The 27,362-nt window shown below is 35.2% G+C and overlaps 1 protein-coding gene across 1 annotated transcript in view; it reads left to right on the top strand.

The window, feature by feature from the left end:
- RADX (RPA1 related single stranded DNA binding protein, X-linked) overlaps nucleotides 1–27,362 on the top strand; it is a 92,454-nt gene that overhangs the window by 20,754 nt on the left and 44,338 nt on the right. Inside the window, exons 4-11 of the mRNA XM_047844975.1 lie at nucleotides 10,084–10,192; nucleotides 10,388–10,479; nucleotides 10,586–10,708; nucleotides 13,744–13,848; nucleotides 15,196–15,360; nucleotides 16,600–16,760; nucleotides 17,579–17,757; nucleotides 23,531–23,601. Coding sequence (XP_047700931.1) covers nucleotides 10,084–10,192; nucleotides 10,388–10,479; nucleotides 10,586–10,708; nucleotides 13,744–13,848; nucleotides 15,196–15,360; nucleotides 16,600–16,760; nucleotides 17,579–17,757; nucleotides 23,531–23,601 — 1,005 coding nt within the window. The remainder of the gene's footprint in view (nucleotides 1–10,083; nucleotides 10,193–10,387; nucleotides 10,480–10,585; nucleotides 10,709–13,743; nucleotides 13,849–15,195; nucleotides 15,361–16,599; nucleotides 16,761–17,578; nucleotides 17,758–23,530; nucleotides 23,602–27,362) is intronic.

The raw sequence follows: 27,362 nt of genomic DNA on the forward strand, positions 1-27,362 counted from the left end.
TTGGGATGCAGAGTTCTAAATATATCTGTCAAGTCCATCTGATCCAGTGTCTCTTTCAGGGCCCTTGTTTCTTTATTGACCGTGTGTCTAGATGATCTATCCATTTCTGTAAGTGGTGTATTAAAGTCCCCTGCAATTACCACATTCTTATCAATAAGGTTGCTTATGTTTATGAGTAATTGTTTTATATATTTGGGGGCTCCTGTATTCGGTGCATAGACATTTATAATTGTTAGCTCTTCCTGATGGATAGACCCTGTAACTATTATATAATGTCCTTCTTCATCTCTTGTTACAGCCTTTAATTTAAAGTCTAGTTTGTCTGATATAAGTATGGCTACTCCAGCTTTCTTTTGGCTTCCAGTCACATGATAAATAGTTCTCCATCCCCTCACTCTCAATCTAAAGGTGTCCTCAGGTCTAAAATGAGTCTCTTATAGACAGCAAATAGATGGGTCTTGTTTTTTTATCCGTTCTGGTACCCTATGTGTTTTGGTTGGCACATTTAATCCATTTACATTCAGTGTTATTATAGAAAGATACGGGTTTAGAGTCATTGTGATGTCTGTATGTTTTATGCTTATAGTCATGTCTCTGGGACTTTGTCTCACAGGGTACCCCTTAGGATCTCTTGTAGGGCTGGTTTAGTGGTGACAAATTCCTTCAGTTTTTTTTTTGTTTGGGAAGACCTTTATCTCTCCTTCTATTCTAAATGACAGACTTGCTGGATAAAGGATTCTTGGCTGCATATTTTTCCTGTTTAGCACACTGAAAATCTCGTGCCAATTCTTTCTGGCCTGCCAAGTTTCAAAAGAGAGATCAGTCACGAGTCTTATAGGTCTCCCTTTATATGTGAGGGCACGTTTACCCCTTGCTGCTTTCAGAATTTTCTCTTTATCCTTGTATTTTGCCAGTTTGACTATGATATGTCGTGCAGAAGGTCGATTCAAGTTACGTCTGAAGGGAGTTCTCTGTGCCTCTTGGATTTCAATGCCTTTTTCCTTCCCCAGTTCAGGGAAGTTCTCAGCTATTATTTCTTCAAGTACCCCTTCAGCACCTTTCCCTCTCTCTTCCTCCTCTGGGATACCAATTATGCGTATATTATTTCTTTTTAGTGTATTACTTAATTCTCTAATTTTCCCCTCATACTCCTGGATTTTTTTATCTCTCTTTTTCTCAGCTTCCTCTTTTTCCATAACTTTATCTTCTAGTTCACCTATTCTCTCCTCTGCCTCTTCAAGCCGAGCTGTGGTGGTTTCCATTTTGTTATGCATTTCGTTTAAAGCGTTTTTCAGCTCCTCGTGACTGTTCCTTAGTCCCTTGATCTCTGTAGCAAGAGATTCTCTGCTGTCCTGTATACTGTTTTCAAGCCCAGCGATTAATTTTATGACTATTATTCTAAATTCACTTTCTGTTATGTTATTTAAGTCCTTTTTGATCAGCTCATTAGCTGTTGTTATTTCCTGGAGAGACTTCTGAGGGGAATTCTTCCGCTTGGTCATTTTGGATAGTCCCTGGCGTGGTGAGGACCTGCAGGGCACTTCCCCTGTGCTGTGGTGTATAACTGGAGTTGGTGGGCGGGGCCGCAGTCAGACCTGATGTCTGCCCCCAGCCCACCGCTGGGGCCACAGTCAGACTGGTGTGTGCCTTCTCTTCCCCTCTCCTAGGGGCGGGATTCACTGTGGGGTGGTGTGGCTCGTCTGGGCTACTTGCACCCTGCCAGGCTTGTGATGCTGGGGATCTGGCGTATTAGCTGGGGTGGGTAGGCAAGGTGCTCGGGGGCAGGAGGGGCAGGCTTAGATCGCTTCTCCTTAGGTGATCCACTTCAGGAGGGGCCCTGTGGCAGCGGGAGGGAGTCAGATCCGCTGCCGGAGGTTTGACTCCGCCGAAGTGCAGAGTTGGGTGTTTGCGCGGAGCGAGCAAGTTCCCTGGCAGGAACCGGTTCCCTTTGGGATTTCGGCTGGGGGATGGGCGGGGGAGATGGCCCTGGTGAGCGCCCTTGTTCCCCACCAAACTGAGCTCTGTTGTCAGGGGGCTCAGCAGCTCTCCCTCCCTTTGTCCTCCAGCCTTCCCGCTTTCCGAGCAGAGCTGTTAACTTATGACCTCCCAGACGCTAAGACGCGCTTGTTGTGGGAACACAGTCCATCAGGCCCCTCCGCTTTTGCCAGCCAGACTCGGGGGCTCTGCTTGGCCGGCGAGCCGCCCCTCCGCCCCGGCTCCCTCCTGCCAGTCCGTGGAGCGCGCACCGCCTCGCCGCCCTTCCTACCCTCTTCCGTGCGCCTCTCGTCTGCGTTTGGCTCCGGCGACTCCGTTCTGCTAATCCTCTGGCGGTTTTCTGGGTTATTTAGGCAGGTGTAGATGGAATCTAAGTGATCAGCAAGACGTGCGGTGAGCCCAGCGTCCTCCTAAGCCGCCATCTTGTCGCAACCGTGAATAATTTTTTTAATGTATTGTTGGATCCGGTTGGTTAATATCTTGTTGAGGATTTTTGCATCCATGTTCATCAGGGAAATGCATAAATGTTTATAATTGTCTGTAGTTCTCCTTTTTAGTGGGGTCTCTGTTTTGGAATCAAGGTAATGCTGACTTCATAGAATGAGTTTGGAAGTTTTCCTTCCATTTCTATTTTTTGGAGCAGCTTCAAGAGAATAGGTGTTAACTTCCTTAAATGTTTGGTAGAATTCCCCTGGAAAGCCATCTGGCCCTGGACTCTTGTTTTTTGGCAGATTTTTGATTGCTAATTTGATTTCCTTGCTGGTTAAGGGTGTTTTCAAATTTTCTATTTCTTCCTGTTTCAATTTTGGTGTGTCTATGTTCTAGGAATTTGTCCATTTCTTCCAGATTGCCCATTTTATTGTCATATAATTGGTCATAATACTCTCTTATTGTTTTTATTTCTGCTGTGTTGGTTGTGATCTCTCCTCTTTCATTCTTGATTTTACGTATTTGGGTCCTTTCCTTTTTCTTTTTGATCAAACTGGCTAGTGGTTTATCAATTTTGTTAATTCTTTCAGAGAACAAGCTTCTGGTTTCATTGATCTGTTCTACTGTTTTTTTTGGTTTTGATAGCATTAATTTCTGCTCTAATCTTTATTATTTCCTGTCTTCTGCTGGTTTTCGGTTTTATTTGCTGTTCTTTTTCCAGCTCCTAAAGGTGTCAAGTTAGGTTGTATATCTGAGATCTTTCTTCTTTCTTTAGGAAAGCCTGGTATATACTTTCCTCTTATGACTGCCTTTACTGCATCCCAGACGTTTTGGGTTGTGGTGTTATCATGTTCACTGACTTCCATATACTTTTTAATTTCCTCTTTAACTGCTTGGTTAGCCCATTCATTCTTTAGTAGGATGTTCTTCAGTCTGCAAGTATTTGTTACCTCTCCAAATTTTTTCTTGTGGTTGATTTCGAGTTTCATAGCATTGTGGTCTGAAAATACACACAATATGATCTCAATCTTTTTGTACTTACTTAGGGATGATTTGTGTCCCAGTATATGGTCTATTCTGGAGAACATTCCACGTGCACTGGAGAAGAATGTATATTCTGCTGCTTTAGGATGAAATGTTCTGAATATATCTGTTAAGTCCATCTGGTCCAGTGTGTCATTCAAAGCCATTGTTTCCTTGTTGATGTTTTGATTAGATGATCTGTCCATTGCTGTGAGTGGGGTGTTGAAGTCTCCTACTGTTATGGTATTACTATTGATGAGTTTCTTTATGTTTGTGATTAATTGATTTATATATTTGGGTGCTGCCATATTTGGCACATAAATGTTTACAGTCATTAGGTCTTCTTGGTGGATGGACTCTTTGATTATGATATAATGCTCTTCTGCATCTCTTGATACAGTCTTTATTTTAAAGTCTCGACTATCTGATACAAATATAGCTACTCTGGCTTTCTTTTGTTGACCATTAGCATGATAGATGGTTCTCCATCCCCTTATTTTCAATCTGAAGGTGTCTTTAGGTCTAAAGTGGGTCTCTTGTAAACAACATATAGATGGATCTTGTTTTCTTATCCATTATGTTACCCTATGTCTTTTGATTGGAGCATTGAGTCCATTGATGTTTAGAGTGAGTACTGAAAGATTTATTTATTGCCATTATGATGTTTGTGGAGTTGGAGTTTCTGGTGGTGTTCTCTGGTCCTTTCTAATCTTTGTTGCTTTTGGTATGTGTGTGTGTGTGTGTGTGTGTGTATAAATATTTATATATTTATTTATATATTGTATTTTATATAATATTATGTATTATATATCATTATATTTTATATATAATAAATATATTTTTATAAAGATTTTTAAATAAATATGTATTTATATATATATATAAATATTCATCTTTTCTTCTCTCCTTCTATTTTGAATGACAGCCTCATTGGGTAAAGAATTGTTGGCTACATATTTTTCTGATTCAGCACATTGAATATATCCTGCCACTCCTTTCTGGCCTGCCAAGTTTCTGTGGATAGGTCTGCTGCAGACCTGATCTGTCTTCCCTTGTAGGTTAGGGACTTTTTTTCCCTTGCTGCTTTCATGATTCTCTCCTTGCCTGAGTATTTTGTGAATTTGACTATGATATGCCTTGTTGATGGTCGGTTTTTGTTGAATCTAATGTGGGTCCTCTGTGCTTCCTGAATTTTGATGTTTATATCTTTCCCCAGGTTAGGAAAGTTTTCTGCTATGATTTGCTCACACAACCATTCTACCCCTGATTCTCTCTCTTCCTTTTCTGGGACCCCTATGATTCTGATGTTCCTTTTTAATGAATCACTGATTTCTCTAATTCTTAAATTGTGCTCTTTTGCCTTAATCTCCCTCTTTTTTTCTGCTTCATTATTCGCTATAAGTTTGTCCTCTATATCGCTGATTCTCTGTTCTGCCTCATCCATCCTTGCCGCCGCTGCATCCATCCGTGATTGCAGCTCAGTTATAGCATTTTTAATTTCATTCTATTTTTTTACTTCTTTTATCTCTGCAGAAAGGGATTCTAATCTGTTTTCAACTCCAGCTAGTATTCTTATTATCATGATTTTAAATTCTGGTTCAGACATTTTGCTTATATCTGTGTTGGTTAAATCCCTGGCTGTCGTTTCTTCGTGCTCTTTCTTTTGGGGTGAATTCCTTCATTTTGTCATTTTTAAAGGAGAAAAGGTATTAATGAGGTAGAGAAATTAAAATTAAAAAAATAAAATTAAAAATTATTTTAATTAAAAATTTAAAAACACACACACACAAAAATCTAATAAATGATGCTAGATCCTACGTGTGTTTTGGTCTGGATGTTCAAAGTGGTTTGACAGATTAGAGAAAACAAAAGGGTGGAAGAAAAAGAAAAAAAAGAAATCGTTTGAGAATTTGAAAAAATGAATACACTGAAGTAGACTAAAATGACATGATGGGAGTAAAATAGAATTTGAAAGAATTTACACAAAAGTAAAAAATATAGTAAAAAAATTAAAAATATTTTTAATAAAAATTGAAAATAAAAATGAATTTTTTCTCCTTCTGTATTCAAGAAAAACAATAGTTTAAAAGGAAAAAGAAAGAAAATTGATAAGATGGACCTGCTAACAGATTGAAATAGGACTGAGATGATTTCGTTTTCCCCTAGAAGTCAGACTATGTAGGGCTTTATAGTCCATAAACTAAGTAGGTGAGGATACTTGTATTCCTGAAGAGCCAGGTTGGCCCAGTTGGGCGGGGCTCAGTGTAACGGCTCTGTTCTCCACTAGATGGCGCCGCTAGCCTACTGGGGTGGGTTGTTGCAGTGCCCGTAGGTGTGTATGCGTGGGAGCTGTAAAAATGGCATCACCCAGCTACCCAGTCTCTAGTATGGGAACTTTTCTCTCCAATCAGCAATTGGACACCCGTCCTCTGTCTTCAGCTTTCATCCTCTCCCTGCTTCTTCACTGTCCGTGACCAAGCCCCAGGCAGTACCTCTCTCCCAAGTTTTGTCTCAGATGCGGCTGTTTTCCCCGGCCCCTTACTTCTGAAGGACTGCGGCTTTGACCCGTTCCGCCCTCTGTGGGAGGGTCTCACCCAGCAATGGCCAAATGCTGGCTGCACCCAGGAACACCTGCTGGACCCTGCTGCTGCTGGTGCCCCAAGACTGGGGCCAGGTGCCAGCCCGCCCCAGAAAAAGTTTGCGAGATGGTGTAGCAGCAGCATTTCAGGGTATGGAAAATCACAACATACATCTAGCACCAGGCTTCACCCTTAATGACCTTGTTCCAGCACCAGCGAATGTGGTCAGTTTCTGGGGTCTGCTGGGACCAGGTGGCTTCAACAGTCTCTACTAAATGCCCTTCCAGCATTGGAACCGCTTTTCCCCATGTGGCCTGAGAACCTCTCAGACCCCTCTGTTCCTGGGGATTCACCCTTCCCACCAGAGCACTGCCGGGTATCGAGCTGCAGAGTTGCAGACTTTGCGCTCCCCTTGTTTACAGTCTTAATGGAATTTAAACCCTCTCCTTTCTCCCTTTTTAGTTTAGTCCCTGTGGCTGTTTCCAATTTTCCACTTTCTCTCCAGCTGCTTTTGGGGAGGGGTGCTTTTCCCGTATTCTCCCCCGCCCCAGTCTCTGTCCTCTCTCTGCCTGCAAAGATGGCTCCCTGCCCACTGCCAGCTTCTCTCTCCCCATGTTCACCACTCTATGCCACGTACCTGCTGAATTCTGTGGTTCAGGTTGTGCAGATTGTTGTGTTCATCCTCCAATCAGTTTTCTAGGTGTGTAGGATGGTTTAGTGTTGGTCTGGCTATATTTCATGGACACGAGACACACAAAAAACTTCCATGCTGTTCCGCCATCTTGGCTCCTCCACTCATTCTTTTTGATCACCAAGTAGTAATCCAACATCTAAAAATCTTGAGTTTTTCAGACTGTTTTGTATAATACCTATTGAGATAAGTGTTTTGGGTTTTGGTGGGAAGGGGCTGTTTATTTCATTAAAAACCCTAGCATTTTGTAGCTGGGAGGGAACTTAAATATAATCAAGTAACTATGACTATGAAAGTGCTTTGTAAAATGCAGACTGTTGTCTCAGTGCAAGGTAATATGTAACACAAACGTTCCTCACTTATATGCGAAAAGACTAAAACTCATAAAGTTTAAATGAATTTTCTAGTCACATGGCTGGTAATAGGCAGGATGAAAAATTAAGTGTCTTTGTCCTGTTTTAATCTTTGTTTCCTACACAGCAAATTCTTAGAAAATATTTCCTACTGCATAAAAGGAGATAGAAAGCCCAGATAGCTGTATAACTATTAAAGAAATTGAATCAAAGTTTTAAAATCTTTCCACAAAGCATACGTCTTTTTATAGGCAAATGCTACCCAAAATTCATGGAATTTATCAATACAAAACTATTCCAGAGAATAAAATAAGAAGGCATACTGTCTAACTCATTCTTTGCTACCAATATGACCTTGATAAAACTAAAGAAGAATAGTATGAAAGAGAAAAATTAAAGGCTAGCTTCAGCCGTGAATATATATATACAGATATTTTAAATAGAATATTAGCAAACTGAATTCACTTCTATGTAAAAAGTGATTACTCAGTGTGACTAAGTTGCATCGTTCTCCAGCAATGCAAAGTTGATTTTACATGTGAAAATTTGTAGTGTCACTCCTCACATCAACAGATTAAAGAAGATAATGGTCATCCTAATAGAGGCACAAGAGGCATTTGTGAAATTTTTACACCAATTCATAAATTTAAAAAAGAAAATAGCAAGAGAAGGAACTTTCCGTAACCTGATAAAGGATGTTTACAAAATAAAAACAAAACAAACACACCTCTAAGTAGGGAAAATTTAAAAACACTCCTTTTTCAAATGGAGAACATGGATGTCTCATATTCCTGTTTTTATTTGTTATACTGGCTGCCCTAGCCAAAGTGAAGATAAAATGCATTAAAATCATAAGGATTTTAAGGAAAAGCACAAAACTGTCATTATTAACAAATTAGATTTTCTACAAAGAATATACAAAATAACACAAAGTATTAAATAAAAATAGTAAGATATTGGCAAAGTTAGCAATGAGACCAGTATACCAAAGTCAGTTGATTTTGCGTACTACAATAACAGTTAGGAATTGCAATTTAAAAAAAATAACTTACTTTGTCAACAATAATTACAAGGTATCTAGAAATAAATCTAACAGAAGATAAGTAAGACCTGTTTGGAGATATTATAATACTTCATTGAAAGACATTAAAAATTCTCTAAATAAATGGAGAAATATCCCATGTAGGAAGTCAGTCTCAATTTTGTAAGTGTGTCAAGTACCCCCAAATTGATCTGCAGATTCAGTCCTATTCCATAAGATTTTTTTTCCTGGAACTGACAAACTGATTCTAAAATTTATATGAAGGCACATAATTATCAAAAGTAGTCAAAACAGTTCTGAAGAAAAGTAGTAGGGAGCTGCAGAGTGAGTGAAGACTTATCCTACAAATATCATAAGTTAATATAAAAGAATTTATGGCCATGTAATATTGGTATAGGTATAAACAGAATGATCAGAAAATCACAATTCAATTGAGAAATAGCCCTAAACACACAAAATTTTGATAGGGTATATGTGCTGTACAGATCATAAAGAAAGGAAGAACTATTCAGTAAATAGTATTGGAATAATTAAAAATTGGAGAAAAAATGACATTATATCCCTATCTCATACCGTATAAAAAGCCAATTCCAGATATATCAAATGTAAAAGCCAAAATTTTTAGAAGAACTTGTAAGAAATATGTGTTTGACCTTGGGATAAGGAAGGATTTCTTGGATAAGATACAGGAAATAGTATTTGTAAATGAATGATTATTAAACCTGACTACATTGAAATTAGAAACTTTTTTTCATCAAAAGACACCATAAAAAGAATGAAAAACAATCCACAGACTGGGTGAATATATTTGCAATAATATAATCAACAAAGTATTAGTATTCGATATATATGAAGAAGTCCTTCAAATAAATAAGAAAAAGACAATCCAATAGAAAAGTGGGAAAAAGACACAAACAGGTATTTCACAAAAGAGAATGCATGAATGAATGATAAGTATATTAAATGTTTAACATGATTAATGATAAGGGAAGTGCAAAATAAGACTACCACAAATTGTCATTTTGTGTCACTGGATTGACAAAAAATACATTTGACAGTAGCAAAATTTGGAGAGGATGTTGATCAATGGAATTCTTACACATTGCTGGTGGAACTATAAATAGGTTAATTACTTGAAAATAGGAATTAGCCTGTAGAGTGGAACATTTTCACATTATACAATCCAGGGTTTCCCTCCTGGGTATAATACCCTAGAAGAATTTTGCCTGTGTGCACAAGGAGACATGTACAAAAAGTTCATAGTGACCCTGTTTGTAATAGCAAAAAACAAGAAATAACCCAAATGTCGATCAACACAACAATGGGTAAATAAAATTGTAATATGTCAACACCCTGGAACATTATTCAGCAGTGGGAATAAGAAAATAAAAGCACTACATGCAGCTACATGGATGAATTTTAGGACCATAATGCTGAGTGAAAAGCGTAACCTTAGAACACTGGATGTGGTATGAGTTTATCCATGTAAAGTTAAGAAACAGGGATGCCTGGGTGGTCAGTTGGTTAAGCATCTGACTTCAACCCAGGTCATGATCTCATACTCCCTGAGTTCAAGCCCTGTGTGGGGCTCTGTGCCGACAGCTCAGAGCCTGGAGCCTGCTTGGGATTCTGTGTCTCCCTCTCTTTCTGCCCCTCCCCCACTTGCACTCTGTCTTTCAAAAATAAAAGCATAAAAATTTTTAAAAACAAAGATAAACAGTATTTTGGGCAAAAAATATAAATGATAAAAACATTTTTTAAAAGAAAAATGATAAAATTTAAAGAATGGCTAACTTTTGGTGGAGAGATAAGTAGATATGTTAATGTAGGAGTAAGAAGAAGAAAGCTTTTGATGAAGGTTAGTGGTGGGCTCCAAAGAGTTCAATATAATATTGTGCTGTGTGATTTGTACACTTGTGTATTTTTTATCTGTATCAAATGTCATATTAAAGTAATATATTTGTTTTTCAGAAATCTGCCTCAACCTCCGAGATCCTCCAACTAACATAATTATCATTCCAGAAAAGCAGGTGAAACCTGAATGGAGATTGCCAAAATTAAATCACCGCTTTATCACAAGGTAAAATGGCCTTGTGTAAAATACCTTAAGTATTAATTTTTAACGTTAGACACTGAAACAATGTATTATTATTGCTCAAAATCTACCCCAAATTATGCCCTATAGATTATATAGATATACATTTTCACAGTCATAATTTTAGAATGCTTTTTCAGCGTTTAAAGATACAGTATTTAATAATTTTCCTTTTTTTAGGTCAGAATTGGATGATATGCCAGAAAATCATATCTGTGATGTTATTGGCATTTTAGTTTTTGTAGGAAGGGTCCAGCGGTCAAAAAAGAAAGGTAAGCTTTTAAACTTGAAAGTCATGACAGCATTTCAGTGAATAGTTCTGTGTTCATACATGCATAATTGGTTACCTTCATTTATTCTAATATTCTATCCATATAGAAAGCCGTGAAGACTTTTGGTCATATCGCTGGATTCACATTGCTGACGGGACTTCAGAACAACCATTTATAGTGGAGCTGTTTTCTACTTCTCAGCCAGAAATCTTTGAAAATATTTACCCAAGTATTCAGTCCAATATTTTTATCTTTTTATTTTTGGAAGTGGGGGGCATTGACTTAAAAAAATGTTACAGTGTACTGACTTACAGAAGAGCATGATACTGAGTTAGCAAATTCAAGCAGTGTGATAGCATGTTTAAATTTTTTCTATATTATTATATTTGGTGTTACAGAAATTAAACACCTTCTGGTTTTCTATTCAGAGTTGATTTGGGATTGAAACCAGTTTTTCAGAAAACAGGTGCTTTTATCAATGCTCATTATTAGCATTTCAGGCATAAAAGCTTAACATTCAGTGAAACTAAAGCATAGGTACTCAATTCCCTTTGTATCCATTTGAAAAATTGACTAAGTAGACCCCAAAAAAGACAACGAAGACTTTACTAGTATAGAATTGATTGGTAGGGGATTGACATTTTGTGTAATTAAGTAAGGACAATGTAAGTATGATTTGAGTTTTAAATTTTTTTTAACGTTTATTTATTTTTGAGACAGAGAGAGACAGAGCATGAACGGGGGAGGGTCAGAGATAGAGGGAGACACAGAATCTGAAACAGGCTCCAGGCTCTGAGCTGTCAGCACAGAGCCCAACGCGGGGCTCGAACTCACGGACCGTGAGATCATGACCTGAGCCGAAGTCGGACGCTTAACCAACCAAGCCACCCAGGCGCCCCTGAGTTTTAAATTAATGTTAGATTGGTGGTATTTTAGCAGCTGGTCAGTGTTTCACTTTGGTGTTGACCTTTCCTCCTTGCATTTATTCAGGTATTTAGGTATTTTTTCCACTAATTTTATTCATTTGAAAACATTTTAGGTATGCCCTACTATATATTTTATACAACAAGTTAGTTTTCTGATCTATTATGATAAGAAAAGTATATTTAATACTTTTTAGCAAATTAAATGAATTTTTCCTTGTATCAACTTGTAGCATAAAGCTATTATAGATACTGTATGCTATTTTACTATTTTTCATGTACTATTTTTTCATGTACTATATTTTTCATGTACTAAAATAGTACTATTTACTATTTTACTATTTTTCATTCATACTATTTTATATATGAATAAAATACTGATTGTGAAATGTTTGCCAACATTGGGAAATCTTCCAATTTTGACCACCTGTAATTTTTAAAATCGTCAACAAGGTAAAAATTGTAGAACATCAGGATATCTAGAGACCATATACAGAGTTGCTGTGCTACCCCTTTAGTGGCTGTTGCAAAGCAGCATTACACACCATTCAGATATTACCTTATTAGATTCTGTCATTGGCTTGTGAAATTAAAACTTTAAAATATATCTGAATAGAATTAAACCTCACCCCAGCTGTTGAGAGGGCAGAAAGAGTTTTTGCTAAACCAAGGTATGAGCTTCCAAGGTGAGCTGGGCTATGATTTCTCATGTAACTTCTCTCAGGGCATAAGTGATTGGTAGTGATGACTTCTGATGACAATTCTGTTACCTCGTTTTATGTAGGTTTTATGGCCAGAGCCTCTCTCTTTGTAGCCACTTCAAACAAGCTGACATAACTTTCAGATAATTGTTTTCTTCACAGAAATGTTGCCAAGTATGCATGTTCTGTTTCTTATGATAATGTGAAGTGCATCTCTCTAAGAAAGGTGACCTTGGTGAGATTTACTCTAGCACAATTGTTGACAATAATCACAATTTATTTTCATCTTTTGACCAAGATGAAAAAAATTATTAAATGAATGATGAGTATTAAGGGGGCTTCAGGCCTATGAAGGGGAACATGACCAACTATCTTCTGGAATAATACCAGAATCCTTTGGGAGTAGAGCATCTTTTTCACTTTTGATTAAGGAAACTGAAGAGCTAAGGGGGAACTAATATTGTTTACTATGTACCAGATGCTTGTCGATGCTATCTCATTTTGTGCTCCTAGTTACCTTTTTAAAAGTTGATGTTTTTACAAATTTTCAGGTGAGGAAACAAAGGTCCAGAAGGGTTAAGTAATTTCCTGGATGTCAGACAGCTAAAAGGTGTCGGGTCGGAATGTCTGGTTTTTAACAGTCATGAAGTGAGAAGTAGATGTTTCTTTAATATTCCTATATCAACATCTTTAACCATGAATAGTGACATATTTGTATGGTTTTTAAATAAAGGACAGTAATATAAAATAGGAATTATTCTTAGTCATTTCAACAGATTTCCCTTATTTTTATTGCCCAAATAAAGAAGTAGGAAATGTTAGATATAGTAAATGAGTTTATAGTTATTATCATACTCTAGGGAAATATTTATTTCAAATGAGAACTTAACCGTTATTGTGAGATTATAAGTATTTACATTTATTTCCTCATTTCCTAGTTCATAAGACCATAACTGTTTGGGTATGTAATGAGTTAAAAAAATTTTAAATGTTGTTGGCTTTAAGAAACTTTACCTAAGTAACTGACAGACAGTTAAAAACAATTCAGCAAGGTGAATAGAAGAGAATAGGTTGTATAAGCCCTGTCATGAGGCTTAAGGTCTAATTAAGATAAACACCTGCATAAACAAATTTAAGTTAATAATGCATACCCCTATCTGGTGGAAGAGAGTAATTCAGGGATCAGTGTTATATTGGGTTAATCAGTAAAAGCATCCTGGAGAAACTAAGCTTTTTTTCTCTGTAGGAAATAACTATTCATACTCAGTTGTGTGCCTGATTAGGAAGACTGTTGCAGTCTTCAACTGTGCAGCAAGCAGTGACTTCAGTTAGGTGCAGCCATTGTACTTTCTAAAGGAAAAGTAAGTGTTAGATCCCATATCTAAAGGAAAAGGTTAACTGTTAGATCCTTGTTGTTCCAAGTGTGGTCACAGGACCTGCAACACTAGTATCACCTCGAGCTTATTAGAAGTAGAGAATCGCAGGCCCCACTCTGAAACTACTGATTCTTAATTTGCATTTTAACAACTGTCCAGGTGATTCCTATGTTTATTAAGGTTTGAGAGGCACTGTGTTAGGTCCTGATCTTGATATGTTCTCTTTGAAATGCAGAAGTTATTTCCTGTTTCCATTTTCTACAGTGACATATTTCGTGTGTACTCAGTTGAAACTTGTCAGGAATGATGCTCAAGTACCTAAACTGCTTTACCTAACCACTACAAATGAGAGCCGAGTGTTTCTTACTGGTGAGCAATTTGTTTATATTTTATTGGAGATGTAATATATTTTCTACTGACTAAGTTAACTTTTACATTAAAACATTTGACCACAAGATAGCTTTATTTTAATTTCCTTAATCATTGCGAGAATGGTTTAACAAAGAATATTTAGCCCATGAAATATATTGCTTCTGAATTATTTATGACTGAAGCAATGATTTTCTGACTCACTGGAGAATTGCTTTGATGTCCTTTGGTTAACTTTTAATTCCTACCTGTTGTAAGGTAGATAATCATAAATTGCTTGATAGATTGAAGACTGTTAGGCCCTATATCACAATATGGATACAATTAACTGTTTTTAAATACTAACTAAAAATATGAATCAGATTTTGGTTCCTGATCTCAAATTTTACTTACATAGCAAGAAGTCTCACTAGTTGTCTACAAGTATATTATTTTTCTCTATTCTTTCTGATAACAGGGTCAAAACAATAAAGATAAAAGGTTCCAAATGAGTAAAGAAATAGTGTGGTGTGTTTACTAAAATACTACCATGTTAATCATTAAGAAATTTGTCAATAGAAGAATCCTAGGAAGGATGTAATACACATCTTTGTCAATACTTCCTTTTATAAATACTAACAATATCAGATATAAATGGCACTGTTAAGTATGTTTTAAGAACATGAATTTAAATGCTGACCTATATTGGGGCGCCTGGGTGGCGCAGTCGGTTAAGCATCCGACTTCAGCCAGGTCACGATCTCGCGGTCCGTGAGTTTGAGCCCCGCGTCGGGCTCTGGGCTGATGGCTCAGAGCCTGGAGCCTGTTTCCGATTCTGTGTCTCCCTCTCTCTCTGCCCCTCCCCCGTTCATGCTCTGTCTCTCTCTGTCCCAAAAATAAATAAACGTTGAAAAAAAAATTTTTTAAATAAAAATAAAAAAATAAATAAATAAATGCTGACCTATATTATAGGCTATTCAGTTTCAACATGATGCCATACCTTTAGGTGAATACATGATTTAAAAATCAATTTTTAAGAAGATGCCAACCATTTTGATAGTTAGAAAAATCCAGATTATTAGTTTTTTTTGTTATGACTTTTCAGTATCCTATAGATAGCTACAATTTAGTCCACTTAAACTCTAATATGTCTGATTTCCTTCTCAATTTAGGATTGGTTTAGTGTCTGATAATTTTTGTATACATATCAAGTGTAATCTGCTACACAGTGAATAAGTGAACTTGACTTCTTTTCTTGGTGACATAAAAGACTATTGTAATATTAAACTGTTTTTATACAAAAAAATCCTTTAAGTTTATTACAGCAATTTTTTTTCTCATTTTTTGGTTTTACCCTTCTTACAAAAGGTCACAGAGGCCAGCCATACACCAACGATATCAAGGTAAAAAATTTTATTCATTGGATTAAAACAAGGACTGATTCTGAGGAAGTGAGGACTACTGTTATTGGTGGATATTACCCCTATCCACCAGTGCCAGAGACATTTTCGAAGTATAGTAATTCTGTCAAAGGTACTAAGTAATTGCTAGTTATGTATATGTTTATGTGCTATGTATATGTATATCATAATGTGTAACAACACTCACTGATAAAAATTTTGTCTTTATTAAGACCTAAAAATACATGTGGTGATTCCTAAAGGTTAATACTTGGATTTTATTAGATTAGAATAAGGGAGAACATAGATGATGACTAACTGGGCATCATGTCTTGATTTAATGTTACTGAGATCAAATCTGACTTTAATAGATCCCAATTCCTATGACATTACGTAGAGAGACTAAAGATATCAAAGGAGACACTGGATAATTTGATGTCAAGATACTGACACTGTATTATGTTACTCTTGTGGAATGATACATATTGGATGTTACACAATTGAGCACTACCTTTAAATAAAAATGACACCAAAATAAATTAGATGCAGAACAAGTACTGATAAAAGGCCTAACATTAATTTATTTTAGAAGAATTAGATATGATGGTTGAAAAGTTTAAAATAAATGCATTCTTTTTTTTAAGCTGTGGGATAATTGCATGGTTCAGGGGAAAAAAGAGAAACTTTAAAATACTAACCTATCATCATCTAAATACTGGCATCGTCTTGTACTTCATTATCCCAGCAATACATAGTATATAGTTGTATATATTAAAATGTGTGTTTCTGTGCACTTTATAGCTTGAAATATGTAAATTACAATTGACCCTGGAACAACACAGGTTTGAACTATATAGATCCACTTCTATGCAACTTTTTCAGTAAATATACATACAGTACTATAAATGTTTTTTCTTATGATTTTTTAAATAACATTTTCTTTTCTCTAAGTTACTTTATTGTATGTGCTTATCAGCTGTATGTTGTCAATAAGGCTTGTGGTCAACGGTAGTCTATTAGTAAAGTTTTGGGGGAGTCAAAAGTTATACATGGATTTTGGTCTGCATGGGATTTGGTTCCCTTAACTCCCATGTTGTTCAAAGGTCAGCTGTCCATTCAGTATGTAAAATTTCTGTTTAAAATCAAGACTCCAGGCCAGAAAACTGTATCACAGTTTAACTGATAAGTATATTTTGCCTATTTGATAAAAATTACATAAGGGATGATGCCAAGTATAAAGAAATCTCACAAATTTAACTTATGTAGCAAGTTTATGATTCCATACTGTAAAATGACATTGCAAATCTAATTCTTATTTTTATTATATCAGTTCTTTAAAACTTACAGTTTCTTTGGAATTATTCTTTTGCAGTTGAGTCGCTCTTGACAGCTATAAGTGAAGTGAGGAAGGAGATTGAAGACTTGCAGTATAGGGAACAAAAGCGCATTGCAATTCAGGGGATAATTACTGTTATAAAGTATATCCCCCATGCCAGTGCAACTGAAAATGCCTCAGCATCAGAAACACTTCGGGTATGGTGCCAGAGAATTAATAGTATATCTTTGAAAGCACTGTGATCAAAATTACAATCGGTACCTTGTACGTTTTATTCTGAACTCACATGTATTGACTCTTAATGATGGTAAACCTCAGAAAAAAATCATTTATGTTTTTTTGTTTATTTCCTTTTTCTATCATTTATTTTGGAGCAGGCTGAGCTAAAGGTCACAGCTTCTGATATTTCCCAAGGCCCCCAAAACTTGGTGTCTTGTTTTTGCTTTGTGCATAATTGAATCCCATTGTGATTCTCTTTATTTAAATTCCCAGGTGGTATATATGATTATTCCATTCCTTTTGTCCAGGCCAGAGAACTATAGGAACACTTTCACAGGAAGTTTTTACCTTTATATTTGGCATGGCAGTCTCACCCAGATTTTGTAAGAGGTAGCAATGACTTTGGTATGATAAAGGTTCTAGTAGAAAAGGCTACTACTGGAATCTAGGCACAATCAAGACAAATAAGTTAATTTTTTCCCTGAATTTATCTTTGTAAAAATTATTGCTAAGGTTTATATTCATGGAAATAAGTATCTAATTCAATTTTTCAGTTATACAAGCATAAGAAAAACTTTTGTTTATCTTCCTTTAAAAAATGTTTAATACCAGTTGCATTAATTAGGATAAATATAATCCTATCTATAAATTAGCTTTATAAAAAGCACTTTTATGTTGTAAAATGTTGTCATAAATCTTAAGATTATAAAAAATGGGTAAACTAAAATTATAGTCTTCTAAGAAAAATAATTTTTTTAATTAGTTTAAAATGTTTTCTCTGAATTTTTGGTTTTAGAATGCTAACCGACCCTCAACATCCCAAGCAACTAGAAGAGAAAATCAAAGTCAGGAAAGAGATAATAATAAACAATATCAAGATGATGATCCTATGGGCTCTCAGTATTTTCCAGCTACACATGAAAGTTTGAGCCCTACCAAGAAAAAAAGAATTCTGCAAGGGCCATGTGCCAAATTGTAAGTCATTTGTCTTAAGTATACACATAGCATATAAATTTTTTTGGCTTATTTCTACCCTGTAAAATGACCAATTATACTAGAAGTGGTATTAGTTTTCTAGGGCTGCTGAATTCCAAGATCGAGATACTGGCAGAGTGACTTCCTTCTGAGGGCTGTGAGGAAGAATCTGTTCCATGCCTCCCCCCTAGCTTCTGGTGGTTACTGGAAATCTTTGGCATTCCTTGGCTTCTAGAAGCATCACTCCAATCTCTGTCTTCACCTTCACATGGAATTTTCCCCTGTGTGTGTATCTGTGTTCAAATTTTCTCTTCTTGTAAGGACACCAGCCATATTAGATTAGGGACGTACTCTGGAGTACTGATCTACTCCAGTAAGATCTCATCTTAAGCAATTATATCTTCATTGATCCTGTTTCCAAATAAGGTCACATTCTGAGGGTTGTTGAAAGTGTAATTGGTTATATATTAGTCTTACTGGTATTTAGTAGGGACATAATTCAGCCCATAATAGTCTGCCATCTGGTCCCTAAAAATTCATATCCTTTTCACATGTAAAATACATTCAACCCATAATAACATCCCAGAAAGTCTTAAACCATACCACCATCGATTCTGAGTCTAAACTCTCATCTAAGCATCATCTAAATCATATACGGATGAAGTGCAGAGTGATTCATCCTGGGGCAAAATTCTTTGCATCTGTGAGCCTGTGAAACTAGACCTGTTTATCTGTCCAAAACACAACAATGGGACAAACATAGGATAAGCATTCCCATTTCAAAAGGGAGAAATTGGAAGGGAAGGGGGTCATGAGTCACAAGCAAATTGAAAGCCTAGTAGTATCAGGACTTTACCCTCAGGATCATTGTCCCATTTCTTGAAGGATAACACATGATCACAGCTGAATATCTCTTATCAACTCATTTCCTGAATAGAATCCTAGACAGCCCTTTCTTCATTTCATCCTACCTATGTCCCTTTCAGTCCAAGCTAGTAGCATGCCTACTGAGATGATTGATTGGATCCACAAATCACAAACCTAATCTCTTGGGCAAAGGACTGTCCAACAATACCTTTGGCGTTCCCTCCAGAGGAAGCTTTCTAATTTTTTGCAGTATAGATAAGCTGAGAATTTTCCAAATATCAAAGCTCTGGTTCCTTTTTTGTTAATAATTTTATTTTCAATTTCTCTCTCCCTTCTTGTATTTTACTGTAAGCAATAAGGAGAAACGAGGCTGCGCCTTCACCACTTTCTTAGAAATCTCTTCACCTAAATATGCAAGTTCATTGCATACAAGTTTCACCTGCCATTCAGCACAATTCAGCCAAGATTTCTGCCACTTCATAACAAGGATCACCCTTCATCCAGTTTCCAATAACCCATTCCTCATTTCTGTCTGAAACCTAACCAGAAGTACTTCTTACATTCATATTTCTAGCAACATTCTGTTCATAATGATATATGTATTCTCCAAGACAACAAGTTTTCTCTACAGCTCTCTTCCTTCTGAGCCCTCAACAAAGTCTCCTTCAAAATCCATATTTCTACCGACATTGTCTTCAAGAAAATCTAGACTTTTTCTAATATTCACCTCAAAACTCTTTCAGCCTCCAGGTAATACTCAATCCCAAAGCCACTTCCCCATTTTAAATTATTTGTTACAGTAGCACTCCACTGTACTGGTGGTAGTGCTGGTAACCAAAATCTGCATTAATTTTCTAGGGCTGCTATAATGAAGTACTACAAACTGTATGGCTTAAACAATGGAAAAGTACTGTCTCACAGTTCTGTAAGCTAGAAGACCAACATCAAAGTGTCCACAGGGTCAGTTTGTTTTAAGGACTTTGAGAAGGAATCTACCCTTTGCTTTTCCCCTAGCATCTGTTGGTTTGCTGGCAATCTTTGTCATTCTGTGGCTTGTAGAAATATCACCCCCAATCTGTGTCTATGTCTAAATTCTCCCTTTTCAAAAGGACATCAGATACATTTGATTAGGGGTCTACCCTACCCCAGTATGACTTTAACTTAACTAATTTATATCTTCAGTGAAATTATATCCAAATAAGATTACATTCTGAGGTACTGGCGGTTAGGACTTCAACAGGAAATTTGGAGGAGATACAATTCAACCCATAACAGAAGTCCTCTTACCTGCTACACTCGGCATGGGCTAAGTGACAATGAGTTTAAAAGGAGGAATTGCAAACAATACATTTTAAGTATTTTACTTGAATTTAAAATATTACAGCTTACATTTGTTCACCAGTTATCTAAGCATGAATCTTTCCTATATAAAATTCATCTACTATGAATCATAAATGATTAACAGATTTGATTTTTCTAAAGTAGAAGGATAACCAAGACAAAGATTAAGGAAGTTTCCTTCTAATCCTAGCTTTCTAAATTTTTCTCATAAATGTGAGCTGAATTTTGTCAAATGTTTATATTGAATCTGTTGATCTGTTGAGTTTTATTTTCTTTTCATGTAGTTAATTAAATTAATTTTTTGAGTATTGGATCATCCATGCATTCCTAGAATGAGTGTTACTACTTTTTTAAATGTTTAGAATTAATGTTCAATGAAACTATCTGGATCAGAGGCTTTTTTGGGAAGATTCTGATTTAATTTTTCTAATAGATTTTAGAATATTAATATTTTCTATTTATCAGTTTTATTTTTCAAAGAATTTGATATTTACCTCTAGATTGTAATATTTTTGGTATAAAATTATTCATAAGATCTTTTTGTCTTATATTTCTGTACAATCTATATTAATGTCCCCTTTTAACTCCTGATACTTGTAATTTGTGTTTTCTTTTTTTCTGAATCAGTGTTGCTATTCTTTTTCTAGCTACTTGAGCTAGATACTTAAGTCTTTGAATTTTGGCTCTTCTTTTCTAATATATGCATCCAATGCTGTATATTTCTAGGCACTGCTTTAGCTACCTACTACTTCAATTTTCAGGTAATTAAAAACATTTTTCAGTTTTCCGTGTGATTCTTCTTTGACTCATGGGGAAGTGTATAGTTAAATTTCTAGTCACTTGAGGATTTCTAGTTAACTTTTTTGTTATTTACCTCATCTTATCCACTCTGGAAAGAGAAAATATTGTGGATTATTTTCATCCCTTGAAATGTGTTGACTTTCCTTAAGTTGATCACATGGTCAGTTTTGGTAAATGCTTCATATGTACCCGAAAATAATGTGAATTCTTTCAATGTTGGATACAGTGTTCTATTATGTAAATTAGGTCCAAGGATATTGATTGTGTTTATTATATCTTTTGTATTCTTATTTATTTTCTGTCTGCTTTTTCCATCAACTAATGAGACAGGTGTGTTAACATCTTCCACTATGATTAAAGATATATTTCTCCTGTTCTGTTTTTGTTTAATATATATTGGAAATATGTTAACTGGATACATATTTAGAATTGTGGTATCTTCCTGATAGATTGCTCTCTTTGTTACTATGAAATTTTCTTTATCTCTCACAGTGTTTTCTGCCTCAAAGTCTGCTTTGTCTAATGCTAATATACCTGTAGCAATTGCCTTTTTATTAGGCCTTTAACAGTATATTCCATCCATCTTACTTTGAACCTGTCTTCGCATTTAAGGTTGTCACTTTTAAGTAGCATGTAATTGGTTTTTTAATCTTATATAGCAATCTTTGTCTTTTACTTAAACTATTTGTTCCCTGTATTAGTGAAATTAGTGATATATTTGGGTTTATATCAATTTTTGTACTGCTTAATCAAATAGTTTTAATTATTCAGTTTCCCTTCTTTTGGTTACATGTTGTTGAGTGGTTGCTCTATAAATTACAGTCTGAACACTTAATTTATTGTAGTTAAATACACATTATTTTCCTATATTCCTGATAATGCTAGAACCTTAGAACACTTTAACTCCATTTATAACCATTTTAATTATTTTTGACTTGGAAGAATCTAAGATTCAGAAAAAATAAAATATAGCATTTATACATGTGCGTATGTATATTAAGTACTTTTAATTTCTTTGCATGAGACACTTTCTAAGACTTCAATAATATTAATTATAATCCTGTTATGCAGATGAGGGAATGGCATTTTTTAGCATCTGCATGACTTTTATCTAAGGTTGATAAGTTCATGAAAAGGACAAGGTTAGAGTATAACTTCCAGCCTGTGACATAATTCTATACTATTCTGCCCCTACCCAGCATATGCAGTATTCTATTCTTTTAGCTCTTTTCCCTTTATTCCTCTGTTTATTTTTCTATACTTTTTATCTTTTCACTTTTCATTTCTCTTTTTTTGTTTCCTCAGTTGATACCCATTGACATTGTATACCTCCACTTCTGTCATTTAGCCCCTCACCTTTAAGACATTTATGTCATACAAATTACATATTCCAGTAAAAATCTCCTAAGCCACTTTTTTAAAACTTCTGTACAATATAATAATGCTATTAGGGTTTTGGAAACTATTTCGTCTAATTTGTTTCAGATGGAAAAAGTCACTTCCTAATCACATGTATTAAAAAGTAGATACATGCTGTTAAAGGATCTCAAGATACATGTAATTTAACTATTTTTTTAGTTAGATTACTTTCACAGTTGATGTTTTCAGCTTTCTAATTTCTGGAGATACCAAATTTTTGATGATTAAAAAAAGGTAAAATTACAACTATAATTATGCCTTTATTTGCTGGGGTTTAAAGGTAAAGAAATGGATGCATTCTTCTTTCACGAAAGCTGCTTCTTTTTAGTTCATTAATATATCTCACTAGCAAAGTAACAAATACTACCATTGTAAGAAAAAAAATCCATTGATAAAATAAGTTGAGCAATATTATGGTGGCATTCAACAATATGACATTTCTGTTTTACTTTATGCTTTTAGTTGTGGAAATAAAACAATAGAAAAATCTCATCACAGGAATATGCTAATAGCCCACAAGATGGAAATCTTTCCTTATAAAAGTAGGCTTCTCCTCAGTTTCAAAATAAGATACTTCCCTTTTCCTCCATTTATTTCAGTTCAATAAAATGTTATTGAGTAGATATTCTATAGAGATACAAAAATAAAGTCTATACTTTTGTAGACCTTCTAGCAGAGCTTATAGCAGAATCTGGTGGGAAAGACAGACTCATAAGCCTGTAATTTCAATACAGAGTGATGAATGCTGTGATAGACGTTTATTTCTGGTGTTATGACACCATGTACAAGGAGCAGTGAGTCTTGACTAGAGATCAAGGATGGCTTCTTTTAGGAAATAATGCTGGAGTTAAATTTTGAAAGAGGAATACGAACTGGAAGGAGCATAAGCCTTGTAGAAAACTTTGAATTGAAGCTAGAGAATTAGGCCAGATGGTTTCCCAGAATATTTGAACAAAGCAACCATTAAAATAGGCCATTGAACTAATTTTTAAATTTCTGTCCAAAAGAATGAAATATATACACACATATATTATATATGTATATATATATATATATATCCATCTTTCATTGAAATTTAACAAAGATAAATACTTCCTTTTGTGGGATTCTTCTTATTAAAAGAGTATTTAAATCTACTGAAGTATTTGAATTATGTTATATATGCATGTTTATTCATAATATGAATATATGCTCCTTAATTTTTTAATGCAGTGCTTTAAGAAACTAAACCTATACAATTTCTAAATTTATTGAGTTAGAATAAATTCTGAATGGACCAATTAGTTTTTTTTTCATTCAAGTCTCTTTTTGTAACTATTGGTTATCCTTTTTTTATCTTTTGTAGAATTCCTGTACCTCAGCCAGAAACTTCTGCACAAAGAGGAAATAGACCTGACACACCAAACATTTTCCAACGTATGTTGCTTTGATGATGTTGATTATTATTTTTGAAATATTTATGGAACATTATTATATACAGATTACTGTTTGCTTTCATTCTGCATTCTTTGTGTCATGCCTATGTTTAGCACGATAGAAGTACTTTAAATAAATATATAGATAGTTGTTTTTCTTTTGTTTTTTATTTATATTAGTTCAGGTCCTTGTCAAAATCCTGGTCCCAACTTTAAAATAATTTGGTATCATCACCAAAGTGGAAGTAAATGTAAACAAACCTATACTTAGCAATTTGTTTATTTGACAGTATGTCCTGTCAGATATACTGTTTTTAATTGCCAGAAGAATAAAGTAGGAAGTTTAAATTTTATTTGAAAATAAATATAGGTAAAGCTTAAATAAATATAGGTAAAGCTTTCTTTGCTATTGGGTTGACTGGTTTGAATATTTGGCTCATTTATGAAGTAATTTTGTAGGGCAATTTAGTGCCTCAGAGTGATTGGTTTAAATCTGGTCTTATAAGGGCTTTTCTCGCTGGACTAGACTTTTTAACACTTTGTCTTTCGTGCTTTTTGAGTTATTCTTTATTTTTTTAATGTTTGTTTATTTTTGAGAGAGAGAGAGAGAAAGAGTGAGAGTGGGGGAAGAGCAGAGAGAGACAGAGACACAGAATCTAAAGCAGGCTCCAAGCTCTGAGCTATCATCACAGAGCCTGACACGGGGCTCAAACTCACAAGCAATGAGATCATGACCTGAGCTGAAATCGAACGCTCAACTGACTGAGCTACGCAGGAGCCCCTTGAGTTACTCTTATTTTGCGGTTGATTTCTTGTCAGTCTGGCAGATTAAAAGCCCACGAAAGGATCTGAAGTCTGCATCCCCCCCAAAAATTAAAGCATAGAGAATAAGGGGAAAATCATTATACTATAAATATATTACAAAGCTCAGAGCAAGAATGAAAAATCCTTGGGTGCTAGAAATAAAACATTTTAAATTTAGCAGTGAGTAGGAACTAAAATTAAAACTGCTCTTGGGCATTTCAGAACTAGATAGAGGCCTGAATGATTATAGGCTGAGGTATAATAACTATATGGCAAGGAGAGTCCAGACCACAGGCCTCCTGCATGTGAAGTAGAACTAAAATAAAGTTGGAAGGTTATGAAGGACCAGAGAAAGTATGTCCATTGGTGTGGGGAAGTATCAAGGAGCTTTCTTTATCCTCTGGACAATAGTTAGGAAAAAGTCACCTGAGAGAAATTGGAATCTTAGACCTGTGCAACGTGGAGGTGTGGTCACAGTTCAGTGGACTATAATGGTGAAGACACTGAGCTAAGGAGTTAACAGTAATATCTGATCTCAAATCAGTGAAAACCTTAAGGTCTTGACAAGGGTAGGTGTGAAACTGCCTCAAAGAGGCATCTTATAACCTAGGGTATTTGGGACTCCCATAGAAAATGTAGAGAATTCATGATTAAAAAAATTACAGATTTGCCAAGAAAATGAACTACTTTGAGGCAATGTGATCAGATGTAATATGTAGGGAAAATTTATAGCCTAGGAACTAGAAATACGAAACCAATCAGAAAGAGGCTTTCAAGTAAATATGTGTTTAAAAGGTTAAAGGAGTGAATAGAAACCATAAGTTATATATTTACAATGGGTTGAAGAGGAAGCAAATGTAGATGAAGAGAGAATTAGTACATTTGGAAGATAGGTACAGAGGAAATCACACCAGGGATAGTTAAAGAGTTTGGCAAGGTAAAAGAAAAGAATAATGTATGTAACCTAACAAAGATCACACTCCCAATATTATTGAAATGTGTGTAATTAATTAGTAAACATCTGGGAAACTGCCATGGTGGATAGGGTGAGAAGGTTCAATTTATATCTAATAAAAGTTCCAGGAAGACAGAATAATCAAGAAGAATCAATATTTGAAGGATACGTTTTCAAAATTAAGGATTATATATTAATCATTAGGTTGAAGGATCACAATGAATCCTGAGCAGAAGAATTAAATTCATATGCAGATGCATCGTAGTGAACCTGCACTGCATCACAGATAGTAAATATCTTAAAAACTGCCAGAAAGAGGGGCGCCTGGGTGGCTCAGTCAGTTAAGCAGTTAAGCGTCTGACTTCAGCTCAGGTCATGATCTCATGACTTGTGAGTTTGAGCCCCATGTCGGGCTCTATGCTGACAGCTCAGAACCTGGAGCCTACTTTACATTCTCTGTCTCTGTCTCTGTCAGAGACAGTCTCTGTCTCTGTCTCTCTCTCTGCCTGTTCCCTGCTCGCTCACTCTCTCAGATATAAAAATTTAAAAAAATTTAAATCTTAAATTGCCAGAAAGAAAACACATATCCATCTACAAAAGAAATATAATTAGACTGGAAGATTTCTTACCAGCAACATAGATGCCTTAGATAATGGAAAGTGTCTTCAAAATCTTGAAAGAAAATGTTTTCCAACCTAGAATTCTATGTCTATCTAAACAAACTTTGAGGGTGAAATATATATACTTCTAGATATTCAGAGACTGTGAGAGTTATTACTCATATTGTCTCAATGAGAGTTACTAAAGAATTAAAATAAACCAAATAAGTATCAAAATGCAAGAAGAAATTATGAGGAAAGAAGTTGGTGAAATATTGGTAAATATAACTAAAAATAGGCAGTAAAAATTAATAACTATGGTAAATAATTTCATGTGATTTGAAACAAAGTAAAACTAAAATACTATTTAAAATAAGATAGGTGGGAAGATGAGAAAGCATTGTTAGGTCATTTTATCTTTATGGAGAAAGGAAGTGATTGGTGAACTGTAGGCTTTGTAATTTCAAACATGAAAGTTAAATTTTTAAGGGCATGCTGAAAGAATAGGTATAGGGGGTATAGCTTTCAAAGCAGCACAGAAAAAAAGGGGAATTGTGAAAATTTGATCAGGACAATGGAAGGTAGGAAAGAAGGAAAGAAAACGCATGATTAAGAAAAACCACAAAATTATATAGCACAAATAATTCCAAATACATCAACAATTTCAACAAATGAAAACATGTTAAGCTTTCATGCATCAGTTTTAAAAATTAATCTAGTTATATGCTGCATATAAGAGACACACTTGGGGCACCTGGGTGACTCAGTCGGTTGAGCATCTGACTCGATTTCAGCTCAGGTCATGATCTCACAGTTCATGAAATTGAGCCCCGCATCAGGCTCTGCAGAGCCTGCTTGGGATTCTCTCTCCCTCTCTCTCTTTCTGCCCCTCCCCTCCCCATGCATGTGCTCTTTTTTCTCAAAATAAACTTATATATATATAATATATATATACACATATATATATTATATATATATTATATAAACTTATATATATTCTCAATTTTGATGTTTTCACTGAAAAATAATAAAAATGTAAACTTCGTAGTTTATATAGAAGTAAAATGTATGACCACAAGATCTCAGAGGCAAGAGGGGATATGGAGATAATACTGTTATGAAGCACTTATACTGTATGCATGAAGTGGCATAACATTGCTTGGATATAATAAGTTAAAGTTGTATGTTATAAACCCTATAGCAACCACTAAAAAAGGGCATTGCTAATAAGTCAATGTTAGAGCTAAATGGAATTATTTTTTAATATATTCAATCCAAGAGAAGGCAGGACAAGAGAAAAAGGGACATAAAGAAGAAATTTGTCAAATAGAAAAAAATAGCAAAATAACAAATTTAAGCCTTGTATTGTTAATTACATTAAACTAAATAGTATGAACACCCCAA

The sequence above is a fragment of the Prionailurus viverrinus genome, chromosome X (genome assembly GCF_022837055.1).
Source record: "Prionailurus viverrinus isolate Anna chromosome X, UM_Priviv_1.0, whole genome shotgun sequence".
Lineage (NCBI taxonomy): Eukaryota > Metazoa > Chordata > Mammalia > Carnivora > Felidae > Prionailurus > Prionailurus viverrinus.